This window comes from Morone saxatilis, unplaced genomic scaffold, assembly GCF_004916995.1.
Source record: "Morone saxatilis isolate NCDOM2014 unplaced genomic scaffold, NCSU_SB_2.0 Contig8, whole genome shotgun sequence".
Lineage (NCBI taxonomy): Eukaryota > Metazoa > Chordata > Actinopteri > Moronidae > Morone > Morone saxatilis.
In genome coordinates, this window is record NW_023340257.1 from 13,690,012 (window position 1) to 13,703,973 (window position 13,962).

The 13,962-nt window shown below is 40.6% G+C and overlaps 1 protein-coding gene across 1 annotated transcript; it reads left to right on the forward strand.

Moving 5' to 3' along the window:
* Positions 1–1,345: 1,345 nt before the first annotated feature.
* abhd15a (abhydrolase domain containing 15a) lies at positions 1,346–13,336 on the forward strand. Its single transcript, XM_035679441.1, has 3 exons — positions 1,346–2,513; positions 9,899–10,251; positions 11,288–13,336. The coding sequence occupies exons 1-3, from the start codon at positions 1,971–1,973 to the stop codon at positions 11,946–11,948; spliced, it is 1,557 nt and encodes a 518-aa protein (XP_035535334.1). The 5' UTR covers positions 1,346–1,970; the 3' UTR covers positions 11,949–13,336.
* Positions 13,337–13,962: the final 626 nt, after the last annotated feature.

Genomic DNA, 13,962 nt, shown 5'->3' on the forward strand with positions numbered 1-13,962 from the left:
TTTCTTGGAAAGTGTACACACGTCTTATTAGGGTTAAAATTCAAACCGTTTTATAGATCACTACAGAGCTTCTAAGATTACATAGTTAGAGATTACCTTTCCCTGGGGCAGCAACAACAGAGAGGGTTATCATGGACAAAAGGGGAGTGTGTCATGATCAGTGTTTGGAACTGCATAAAGGGTAAATTAACATAACACAACTTCCCCCACTCAGCTCTCCGGTGCACCAGCTGGAAGCTGTTCTGCTCTGGCATCCAAAGTGTCTCTGAGGTGATACAGGGGATCCTTCCATCCACTCATTTGTCTTTATTCACTGCTCGTTGGCTTGGCATCTCGCATTTTGTCATTTGTTTTCATTTTCCATTGGCTAATCCACAGGAATGGCATTGAAAATTTGAACACATTTACACAATGATCTACTGTCTTGTCACTTTCGGTCTAGGTTTGTTTTCTCTCGCTTCCACACACCACTGGTCCACACCGGCATCAATTTATGTTCAGCATGCCGCAGTGCTTTGTTGTGCTGCTGTCGGTTAAATGCGTGTCCAAAACAACATGTCCCTCAAAAACAGATGGCAAAGCTACAGCTTTCCATGAAATCTATCAACCTTGCTTAGCACTGTGTTAAGTGTGTTTGTGACTAACTGAATGTTCCACGGATCTTTGAATAATGTACAACAACAACAACTGTGGCTTCAACCTGTGGCAGTTGTTGTGCCTTTAAATGTGAAGCTTAAAATAATCTGATTAAAAAATATATTATTTTAGCCTGTTGCTTAAATGCCTTGTTCTTTACACAGCGAAGAAGAACCTCCAACATATCTGATATACAGTTGAAATGCTTGTGCCTTTCTTTAGCTATGAATGAATATTGCATTTAAAGGGATGGTTTCATCTGTTTGACTTTCGTAGATAGTATAAAGAGGAGGGGAGGAGGTTATTACATTACACAAATGTTATAGGCCTGAATCAAACTGGATGTCTGCAGCACTCACTGTGCATCGCAATCTGCACATCCAAAGAACACTGGCCTACTTTCACCCTTTCCTTTAAATTACAGTCACAAAGCAGACACACTGAGCAAACCTGGAGCTGTTTGTGACATAACAGAAACCTGATTAACAGGTTGCGATACTTTACATATAATGCCCCCTCATAGTAGATCACTTTATCTTTTTCGCTCTCTGATTTTGCGGGCCATGTAGCCAAATGTATTCAGAAGGATTACACTCATACCAGATCTGATAATGACCATGCGCACTACACTTCTAGGGACAGGTCTGTGTCTGTCTGGAGCGCGCGTGACAAAAAGAGCAGGGGGAGAGAGAGAGAGAGAGATGACTACTGAGGGGGATAGTCTATACGTGTAATAAAGGCTGTAGCTGTACCCCCTTGTACTGGGTGTACTAGATGTATTTTAAGGGGAAGGCTAATAACACCAGAGAATATCTCTAGCACGGAGTACCTACCTGCTCACTCTGAGGGGGTTGGACATGATGGCATGAGGCGTTTCCAGCATTAGCAGCGCGTTGCTCGCAGATATTTCCTGCGCTCCCAGCTGTTGGGTTGAGGCACCGGCTGAACGCAGTCTTGCACAGGGTCTGTTATTGTACCAACTGGCTTTGAATGCACGAAACACGGACGGAATCTCCTCCTTTATTAAGAAGTGCCAGCAAAAAAAGAAACATGAAGTCCGTTTTGGAATAAGCTGGAACAACAGAAACGCTGCGTAACTGAGACAGCACGGATACAGCGACGAGGGACCGGTGCGCTTTGGCACCGGAGGAAAGAACCAAACTTCACTGACGGGCTGAGCATCAGTTTAGGACACACTGTAAGACTGAGCATGCTTCCGTGGACTATTTCCTATAATGTAAATTTATAATTATCAACTTAAGACCCAGAACAAGGTGTGGAAAGCGTTTGTGTTGTGCTCATTTTGCCTCCCGCCACCCCCTCCAAACGTGCCAATGCTGGAATGGCTTGTGGCTCTGTTCATTGTGATCCTGGTGGTCTTAATCTGGCCAGGCTCCAAATATTTTGGTACAGAGAGCCAATCGGATGCTTTGCTTCGAGGACTGGGGATTGCACAACAGGCAACGAAGGACAAGACCGGGAGGTGCGTCTCCGACCGAGAGGAGAGCGACGGTGCCCAGACGGCCTGTGCGGGGACCGGTGAGAAAGCACGCACCGTGGCGCTGATCTGCAAACCGTCGGCACTGGCCAACTATCTCCTGAAACACTGCAGGACTTTCAGTAATTACTCGCCGTGTGTGGGTTGGACGTGGCGGGCCAGCGCCTTTCTGCAGAGCGTGTACGAGGCGTGCTGGCCATATGACAGCCCGGTCCAGTTTGTGCGGGACAACCTGCAGCTGAGCGATGATGGGCTGGTTGCCTTGGACTGGGCTGTGCCATCCTACCAGAAACGACGCAGGACTTCCAGTCACTCCACCAGTCCCGTTCTGCTCATCATCCCAAACTCTTTCGGCAAGATCACTAGAAATGTGTTAAAGGTAAACTGTCTTAGATAAAATCATCTTGAATAAGCACAGAAAAATATTATTCATGAAGAAATTGAACAGCAAGACGTGCACAAAATGATTATAGAATACAAAAGTTCCTAATAAAAAGTCATTAAAAAATGAAAACTTTTAGTACGGGGACCTCTTCCCTACCAAACAATACCTAACACTACCAAAGAGATAAACTCCAGACACCTATGTTAGACAATTATCGTAGTTCTGCAGACACTAACAGCATCATAATGTTTTTTCTGAATCATGATACATTTACAGAAACCCTTTGGTATCCATTTTATTGACAATAGTCATTGAATCATGAACTTTTTAGCTGCTTTATGTCTCTAATCTGTGTCACAGCATGAGTCTTTACATGATGTAAATTACAGCTGCATGAGAGAGTTGTCAACCTCATAGCATAGCATTTCTACACTTTAACAAATAGAAGTGAGTATTTTCAGTAGGGCTTCAGCAAACGATTAAATTCATCAGCGTTAGTTGTTTGCTACATAAAATGTCAAGAAAATGTGAAAAATGTTGATTGCTGTTTTGCAGAGCCCAAGGTAATGTCCTCAAATGTCTCATTTTATCCACAACCCAAAGATATTCAGTTTACTGTCATAATGTTAAAATATTCACATTTGAGAAGCTGAAATCAGAGAATTTGGACATTTTTTTTTAAAAATGACTCAAAGTGATAAATCACTTATCAAAATAGTTGGTGATTAATTTAATAGTTGACACCTAATCGATTAATCGACTAATTGTTGCAGCTCTAATTTTCAGAGTAATGCTAAACAACAGAGCAAACCTTTTCAAATGTGGAGGGAGGATACCAGAAAAATGCTAAATGAAATATATGTATATCTTCATTTAATGCACGCACAAATACTGTTTTGTACAATATTTCAGCTAGTCAAAAGAGAAGTCAGACATTCAATAATTTAAAAGAGATGTTGGAAGATGCCAGTGCCATCAACAAAGGCCATTTAGGCAAAGGCAATCGTGGGCTTAAAGCAAGGGAAGCTCAGTTTGAAGAAAAGAGCAGATGCGGAGGCAGCACCAACCTTTCAACTGCTCTTTCAATACACTGACTGAGGTAATTGAGTGAGGGATTACAAAGCATCGCTTGACTTGAGGGGCCTGGGGAAGTGCAGCGCTGCTCCACATGAATGCCTGTTGGCTCTCACACCTGGCATCGTGCAAGCTCATTTCATTTCATACTATTAGCTCTGTGTGCAAATCCATCACAGGCCTACTGTCAGCCCCATGTCAGAAATAACAACTCTGCAAGGACTCTAACAAAACCAAATGGGTTTGACATCAATCTAGAGTGAATAACCTTTTATGTTGATCTTAAAAAACAAAGGAGGGAGGATGACAGAAGAGAGGAGAAGTGGGAAGAAACAGTGGCGAGACAAAAATAGAAGTAAAACAGTGTGTTACAACATTATATATGTAACTATATATGTGGTGACTTAAAGCTTCACCACGGGAAAAAGAAAAATGACAGAGAGATAAAAAGTAACTGCCACATTCAGTCAGATCTTGAGCCTCGTGCATTATTTTGGACCATCGTCAGAGTGGAGAGAGTATTTGTGATGTTGTTTGGCAGTTACGCTTGGGAGGGCTGGAAGCTGAGGCACCACACACAAATTAAGATTGCTCCTGTCACTGCTCTGTGTGTGTGCCTGTGTGCGAGAAAGGAAGATAAAAAGAGCTCACGTTTGTGTGGGCATACACACAGACATGGGTTTATATATCTGAGATGCTCTTAGAGATGGGAATGTAAAAGTGTACACAGCACATTTCAGGAACTCATTAATTTATGAATGAACCATCTCTTCTTAAATCATTCATATCTTTACCCTGAGTTTGTCTTATGTCCCTTTGTTTCATGTTGTCTGGCTTTATTCATATCCATTTACATAATGATATAGGTGAACCCTGATACAGTAGCTAAGAGTCATATACAATCTCTTCAAAGGCTTTGGATTTGTGCCAGAATTTGAAATGTATTCATCCTATAAAATATGCTTACATTCATAACTTCATTCCTTTAGTCAGACAGTTAGCTGGTTAAATTACATTACTGGTAGGATCATATAACACATTTATCAACAATACATCCATTGATCTCTCTGCCTTGTTCTTTGTCTTTCCCACTGTGTTCATCTCTGTCCCTCACCATCCTAGCAGTAGCTTAATATTTGAGAAATATGCTTTTTTGCTCGTCTTACTGCGATTATTAAGTTAGAAGATTGATACCACTTTCCTAGTGGCTAGTTAGCTTAGCTTAGCAAAAACAAGGGAACTGAAAAACAGGAAAATGGGGTGTACATCTAGGCTGTCTGTCTATTTTACTCTGCCTGGCCAAGAAATTGTATGCAGCACCCCTGTAAAATGAACATGTTTTTTTTTGTGCTAAGCTAAGCTAAGCATCATATTTACAGGGAGATCTTCTCATAACCTTCGTCAAGAAAGCAAATAAGCATATTTCCCAGACTGAGGAACTGTTCCTTTAACCCATCTAAACTCTCAAATCCCAGCAAGTCATAGACAGCTAGCCCTTTATAAACTAATCCTGATCTCAAGCAAGTTTTTATCCTCAGCATCATAAAGACGTCACGCAAAGAAGCCAATTTAATATAATAAAGGTGTGTAGGAAGGAGCCCAATGTTCAGTGGCACGTGATCAGTGTTTAGAGCAGCGTGATGAAAGACCATAAATGTTCCTGGAAGCAGACATCCAGCTGTTGCAGCCGTCTTGCCTCATATGATTTGCACGCGGCGAACTTTCCTGACAGAGCAGATGGATTTGTGAACAGTTTTACCATAATTTTGTGACCTAGTTACAGTCACAAGTGTTTTATTCACTATTCTTTTGGCAGTCATTTCTCACATCAAGTATTTTTCATTACTTCCTTATAGATATGAGGTATGAAATAATGTGGTCATTATGTGTAATTTACTGTTCAACACTTAAATAATTGTCTTTCAGACCATTCCCTTTACTTTCTGACTGCTGAGAGAGCAGCTTAGGAATTTTCCAAATTTCTTGTGGGATAGGATAATAGCTCAGTGCTCATGCAGTAAAAGTGGGAACGTTTTACCATTAACGGTCATGATTAGATCAGCAAGAGAGGTAATAGTAACAATAATACTTTATCAGTCTCAGTCTTGGAAATTTCTCAATCACAGAAACATTACCAGCAGTACAAAGACCCAATACATAGTATATGTACTGACAGAAATGTGTGATCATGTCTCACAGGGAACCAATAACAATGTGTGCAATGAAGCAAATGTCTTTTCTGCCTCCTCATCTCTTTGTGAATTTTACAGTTTGGTGTCGACCAGTGTCTGTAGTATTAAGACAGTGCAGTGTTTTTGTTGTGGCTTTTTGGAAATGGAGCAATGCCTATGTGTGTAAAGAGCTTATGTTCAGCTTTAGTTTTGAAGTTTGCTGCACCATTCAAAAATTGGTGGGAGTGTGTGGAGGGGATACAAGGGGATAGAGAAGAAGAATGCAAATCTGGACCCCTACTTATTCCAACATCATCTGCGCATTGGGATTTGGCAGCACTCTGCCTTGAGCAAGGTATCAACATTTTTTTACTTAACATTTTTTTACTTTTTACTTCCATCATTATGTCTGCCTTCATAAGACTTCACAGCACTCTATTGGGTATCATAATTTATTCAACTTACCACTCTTCTCCAGTAGTGCAGCCATGTTGGATCGAATGATAATGTGAGAAATTAAAGAAGAAACAGCTTCTACTTTTTTTTAGCTGGCTATATTTAGGGTTCATACAATTAGTTTGTCGGAAAAAAAACCTATAAAGCTGGCATTCATTATATAACAGGTAACTTTTAATCTAGATTTAAATGTCCTAAGCCTATACAGTAGTATTCAATAGAAGCTTGTTGCTGGTTGCATTTGAACATCGAATTAATTACAAAATCATCACAAACAAACAAATTTATTTCTAAAATGTTGGCTGCACTCCTGCATAAATCCAAGAAGAACAAATATAATCCCTGGACATGTATCACAGGCCTGTTGGAGCTTATTTAGGCAAACTATTGACCTGAATAGAGGACAGAGCTTAGTAGTGAGATGCTTTGTTTCCTCTAAAAGGCTTTTAATCGAATAACATCCTTAATTTAACTTGATTTGTGGACACGTCCCAATGAGGCTGCTGAAGTTTGTAACACTAGAGGTGGTCTTACAGAGGGAGATCGCATTATTCAGTATGCTTTGAAGGGAATATTGTCGAGTATTTCTGTCACTGTCAGCACAGAGGGTGAGGAGAATAAAGTCTGCTTCTTGTATGTGTGTATGAGAGGGATGGTGTGTATGAGAGCTGGCAATGTTGTCCAGTGTCTGGCGTCCCTGCTAAAGGAATTTGTCACTGAGCTGACAGTGTATCAGCTCTGGCAGAAAACTGCTGGAGTGGCTGATGTTTGTTTTTTCACTGTTTCTGCAATGAAGCTGGGATCTCTCTAAAAAAAAACAAATTCACACTGTAAACTACATTGTAGGAAAAGTATTGCCAGAAACCTAATGTGCACATCTAGAAAAGAGGTCAAGTTACTATATCTTTGTGATCAAAATAAAAGACAAAATAATAGTCACATTCAGGGCAACATGGTGATATCAGATTGTCCCAAAAAATATTCTTCTATGGCCACGATGAGTCATTCCTTCACTTCCAAACAAAAAGTAGATTTTGGTGACAAATGAACAGACCAGAGTGAACTCCTCTTTACCAGGTAACTCTTAACAGAAGCACACAGTGCATCACTACAATGTCTGACGTTAGTTTACACCACATCAACCTGAGCATGCAGGACGAGATCACTTCACACTCAGTTCACCTAATTTAACCTCAGCTGCAACATTCATCACTCATCCCAGGCTCTCATACACAGTTTAAATTGCTAAATATCTATCTCAACATCTTTAGGAATTAAAAACTGAAGTGATTTGCTCTCTTCCTTTCCTCTCATGAGCTCCATTTGAATCACAATGATTCAAAACTGTATCTATGGAATGACTTAGGGAAGAGGCTAATTAATGAGTGAATGAATGATGTTCTGCTACTGCCTAGTCATGTATCTTGGCTGAGAGTAAATCCTCTTTTCATATAGACAACCATGCTTCTGCAGTCTTTGTCAGCTGGTAAATATTTAATGCCTTGGGTTCTGCAGATATTCACTGGCATCTTTGCAGATTTAATGCTGAATATAACTCATTTCAAATCTGACACTTTATTTGCACAGGCTCAGTGTTTCTGACCACACAACTTTTTGTGAGAACCTTCCTGTGTTGAGATAAAACAGAGTGAGACTGCAAATAGGGAATCCTCTCCTTGTGTTTCCAGACACTGTAATGGATTTGGAAAATTTATTCTAAAGGAAATTTCTGCTCTGCTCTGAATCAAAAAATTCCAGTATTTCCAGTTTATATAATTGTAATCCCAGGCTTAGGCTTCCAAAGGTCTCATTATGTGTCATGAGTATTTTAATGCTTTTCTACTGATATCCAAATAAATATGTCATGTGATAATCTGTGTTAATTATGTTACTAACACTAACTAGGATTTAATAGTGAAGTTAATCTGCACCCAAGGCTACAAGATGCATTTGATCTGCCTTCCATCCTTAACACCATTAGAAGCACAAGGCCAGAAAACAACAGTTAATGTACATACATACATGTACTGTACAAAAGAACACAGAAAAACACCATTAGATTCGTAGTGCAAAATCCCTGAGAAAATGAAAAGAAAAGAAAATGATGATACACATTTGCGCCTGAAAGATAAAAGGGCCTGGGTGAGCAGAATTCTACAGTTTTTAAAAACTGCCTTGTTATTGTAATTTGTTATCAGTTCAAGCTTCAAAGAGCCATGCTGTACATTTTGCTGTTATGCACTCAGAGGTTCAATGAATGTCCAGTGGTTGATTTACATTGGTTAAAACAAAAGAAGACCTTTGAAAAAGACATTACTTTTCATTCATTTATATAGTATTTTCTTACATTTGTGTGTTCAGCACCAGTGACTATAACCCAGATATATCATATTGTAAAATGTGTATCAACATGAACATAATAATAACAGATCTACAAGAAACAACATGTAGTGATATTTCTCCCCATGGTCGAGCTGATTGAAAGGGTAGAGAGAGACATGAGATCACAGGTTTCCATACTCAAACCCTTTTTTGCTCCAAGCTCAGTTCAAGGAGAAGCTTCATATTGCAGGTTTAGGCTGTCTTAGCTAAACAGCTTGCTGTGGAATTCATGGACATTGTAGCAGCTAATGAGATTGTGCATAATGTTGGCCTTCTCCAAGGTCTCCACAGTGTCTGAGAACTGCCTCAAATGCCTGGACATTCTCCACATGAATGCCAAGTGGCACCATCTTGGCTCATGACAACCTGTGGCTAGAGATCAATGTCAGTGGCTTACCTGGTTAGGGTCGTATCATCTGTTTTGCATATCCAAATATGGACTGTTGGGTCAGCTGTTAGGTGTTGAAGTTGAAATAAACTTGTAATTTATCATCCTTATTACAATTTATTCCAAGAGGACAACCGCAATGCACTTCCATTTTTTTTCTCGCTGGCCACTCAATTGTAAAATAAATTGATGTAAAATAATAATAATCACCAAGTGGAAGCCACTTATTAGGACTGCATTGTTGAGGGCCATATCTTGGGATGCATCTGTTCAAAACTCTTTTACTAAGTAGGCTATTATGTTTGGCTCCTCAACTGTTTGAAATAAAAAAAAACTATAACTAAACTAAAACTGTGAGCATGCAATAGCTAAATGTTCATTGTGTTATTTTCAATGGAGTGGTGTCAGATGGACCGATTCTGTCGAACTGCAGTGTACACTTAAGCACAGTAAAAGGGAGCAACACTTAATCCTGAAGTTTTATTGTGTTCTCACGTCTCCAAGCAACAGGTTATTTCTTTTTCCATACAATAAAAAGTAGTAGTAGCATTCATTTTCAGGTGTTACAACTGCAAAGACATTTAGTGGAACAAAATGGAAACTGATTTCTAAAAGGAGGCATTGTGTAAGTCAGAGGTATTATGACCAAGAGACCAGGCCGCACTAATTCCATGTGGCCTGTCCAGAGGGACAAAAAAAGAGGATTTTTTTTCTTTATCTAGGCATAGCATGTGTAAATGCATTGTATGTCATGTCCTTTCGCTGTAATGTTACGTAAATGGATTAAAACCTTTCCCAGCTTCTCCTGAGTGAAAAAAGTGAAAGAAATAATGCTCCCAATCCATAACACATTTTTGAAGAAACATGGACATCCTTTTATTCATTTTATCTACCCCCTCTCTCTACAGTTGTGTGAAACGGCACTGTCCCAGGGCTACCTTCCGGCAGTCTTCAACCGCCGCAGTCACAACGGCACCCCGCTCACCACTCTCAAACTGCAGCAGTTTGGTGACCCTGCAGATCTGCGCGAGGCTGTGCGCTACATCCGCTATCGACAGCCTGCAGGGAGACTGTATGCAGTGAGCGAGAGCACCGGGTCAGGCCTTCTCCTGTCTTACCTTGGGGAGTGTGGATCATCCAGCTATGTGACGGCGGCCGTCTGTCTGTCGCCCGTGTTCCGCTGTCAGAGCTGGTTTGAGAATGGGCTGTGCTGGCCCCTGCAGTGGGCGTTGGTGGTCTACCAGAAGATATGTCTCAGCAGGTACGGAGGGAGGAGGGAGGCAAACATGCTGCCATAGGTTAGATATTGAGGAATGGGTTGGCAAAATGGTAACTTTGTAAGGATGATTCTGGTTCATTACAACTTGCACCTTATTTTCATAGTTTTGGCCTTCATTTCTATTGGTTATGATAACATTGTACTCACCTATGTAATGGATGCTGAAATCTGGGATAACAGCAACATCACTACAACAAAATCTGACAAGGCAAAAACCACAAGCTATCAGAGGATCAGACAGGTTATAAGTCAGATTTAGAAAGACTGGAGGAAAAAACAAATGTGAGCGCACCTGAAATGTCTACAGGAATCCTTCCTGACACAAGAAGAATATGTGCATGCACAACTAAGGCAAGTGGGGTCAGTCAGAGCTGAACCATAAAAATGTTTAGCTAACCTGTGAGCTTGATAAAAACTGCAATCCCAGATGTCAGCAATTAACCTGAGTACTTATTAACAGGAATAATAGCCAGAACTACAAAAATAACATTGTATGAAACTGGAATTTTTACTTTAATGACAATAGCAAATACATTATATTTGTTTTCAAGCAAAATTTAATTTGGAAGAAAGGAAGAAATAAAAACAGGTCCTTTTCTTATCTTTTCAGTTTACTTTGAGGGTGTGTGTGAGAATATTTCATACAGTGTGAAGAAAATGATGAAAAATCTAAAATCAGTCATTGAAACAAATCAGCCAAAAAGGGAGACAGGGTTAAAAGAGATTGTAAGAAAAACAGATGCAAGTACTCACTAACCATTTACTGGAAAGGCACAGACAATTAAGGAAACAATCAAGTTACTGTAGCAACAGATTGTCTGCTCAGTGTCAAGTCAATGATTCTGAGAGACATCGTGACCCAGGTAAAGTTTCTGGAATCAATGCCAGGAAGGGAATATAAGACCCATGCAGCTCTTCAAAATTGATTTACTGGTTTTCTCTGATGTCTCCGTTTATCTGTATGTTTGTGTCTGTGTTCTATTTTGTGCGTGTGTGTGTACTCGGATGATATGCACAGGTACAAGACGGTGCTGGGTGAGACCATTCAAACAGACACCCTGTTTTCTAGCTGTTCCCTCCGTGGCCTTGAGGAGTCATTGTTCTGTCAGACTGGACATGTGGGCTCTGCACCAGCAGCACCAGCAGGAACCAGCAGTAGCAGCATTACTTCAGGTGCCTGGGATTCTTACTGGGAGCGCAACGAACCCTTGAGAGACGTAGACGAAGTGGCTATTCCTGTTTTGAGCATGTGCGCTCAGGATGACCCTGTCCGCGGCGACACCCAATCTACGGTACCCTTGGAACTCTTTGAGACAAATCCACATTTTTTTCTCCTCCTAACTGACCGTGGAGGTCACTGTGGTTTCTCCACCCAGTCTGATGGGAGTGCCCCTGGTGCATTTGGTGCAGTCAGTCCTGCGGTTGTGCCGAACAGTGGGGTGGGGAGCCGTGGGACCAACTGGAGCCACAAAGCTCTGTTGGAATTCTTCAGGGCGACCACAGACTTCTTCGCTGCTGAGGAGAGAGCAAAGCAGCTCGCCGCAAGAAGGCGAGGGCTGGGGGGAGGGGCAGGAGGGAGGGTTTTCCGCCACCGCAGTGTCAGTACATGTAAACGAATGCCAGCGTGTTCCCATAATATCCATGCCATTTACAATTGGCAGAGGTCCTATACACGATGAGGGAGCTTAATGGAAGTTAATGGACTACACTGATGCCTTCTGATATTGTTTGGATTTTGGATGTGAAGGTCTCAGGTTGTTCTCTGCCTGCGTGACACTCAGCTACAAAGTGTTGAGGTAGATAAAATTAGAAAAGTGCAGAGGCTGTGAAAAGCTAGAGGTCATGGAGTACTTTTAAGTGTTGTTCTCATACATTTAAGATCAGTATAACACAAGGATAAAAAAAAGGTCATGACTGGCCACAAGCTTGCACGCAGTTGTTATCTTTAACTGCTGAACAGTTGACACTAAACTCTCAAGATGGGTTGTTATATATTTTTCTACAGACTTCACTGCCAGCTGTTAGGATCCTGTCACAGTTTTATTAACACACATACATCTGCCTCACATTTTACGCAGTTTGCTACATTTTCAGCCACGTTTGCAACCACAACTGCATCGTGATTTGGGATATTTGAAACCTTGACATTTAACGGTTGTATATTGCTGTTAGTCTTTTTATCACTGAAAGGATATTCATTGGGAAGGAAAGAGGCTGAGAGTCTTGTGTCTGGAGTAGAAAGGGGGAAAAATCCAGTGGGAATATGATTTAATTTGAGCTAAATGTCAAATGAGTTTGAATAACTCACCCAGTGTTATTATGCACATTTTACTGTGTATATTATTGAATGTTCTCTTCTATATGGGGAAATGTGATGCCCAGAATAGAGGGACTCATGTGTGACTGCCACCCAGTCAGCCTTTAGAGGAAAGTCTATGAAATTGTATTTTAACGAGCTGGGTGGTTGAAATCCCCTGTCTCATCTTTTTAACTCTGTCCTGGGATGTTTTCCCCAACCACTCAGGATCTGAAGGAGAGGAAGCTGTGATGGTTACGCAATGAGATGGAGTGTTCAAGACTTAGCAGTATAATGTTGTTTGAAACAATTTCCAGTCGCTGGTAATTTGTTTATTATACTCGTGCATTAAGGTAATACATTTTACAAATGAATATGATACAGAGTAATAAATATTGTGTTGAAACACTTCAAAAGGCAGCTCAATCAGTTAATAAGTAAGGAAAAAGCTGAGGTTCTGATTTTTGTCTTCTGTTGTTTTCTAAAAATGCTATACACCTAAATGTGTTGGATGATTGAAAAAATACAATAAAAAAAGCTTAATAAATGAACCAAGATGACAAACTTGGGATATACTATGTGTGTGGGCAATATGTCCTGAAATCTTTCCACTACAGGTAAGTCAGTTGCTCATTCATACCAATATGTTTTCTCATTTCTCCTTATTTTTTATTATGATCTTCTTCATTTTTAAAGCACATCACTTTAAAGTTGTGATATGTGGTCTTATCAAACCCCTGCTGAGTCAATGCTCACAGATGCTCCCTATTATAGTACAGACCCACAGCTATTCCATGTGGTGTGTGTGTGTGTGTGAGTGACATTCGCTGCGGTGTTTGTTCGCCCACTGAGCCTCATTCACTCAGACAGCTGGAACACAGCAGTGAACACACAGACACACAAAAAATGTGTGCCAGCAGACACATTGTCAACATGCATCCTCACCATCACACACGCACGAACAGAAACCCAAAAATACTCACACACATAACACAGAAATGCAAACGAGCTATCACACACATGCAGGATTACATACATATACACGGTCATTATCCAGGAAGATTCACAGTCTCATGCAAAACAAAAACTGCCATGACGTTCCCTGACACCATTATTAATACAGATAAGGCTTCCATAAGAGTAAGCTGAAGTGATACCAAAATCTGGCTCATAATGGACTCAACAGAAATATAAAATGTGATGTAATAATAAGTGTGAATGGAAACACACACATTTTCAAAAGTTATTTAATTTCCCTTTTGATATTCAGTAAAAGCTGAATAGACCGACAGACTCTGTTGCCATTGTCAACAAGCCATGTCAATGTCAACAAACAAGTCATCATCAATATTGTAACTGTAGAGGGAAGAGCAGCTGTGGCTTATTCTCTTCCCTGT

Coding starts and splice junctions, on each gene's coding strand:
- abhd15a (XM_035679441.1), top strand. CDS start 1,971: ATGCTGGAATGGCTTGTGGCTCTGTTCATTGTGATCCTGGTGGTCTTA. Junction 2,514..9,898: donor TCACTAGAAATGTGTTAAAG/GTAAACTGTCTT, acceptor CTCTCTCTACAG/TTGTGTGAAACGGCACTGTC. Junction 10,252..11,287: donor CAGAAGATATGTCTCAGCAG/GTACGGAGGGAG, acceptor TGATATGCACAG/GTACAAGACGGTGCTGGGTG.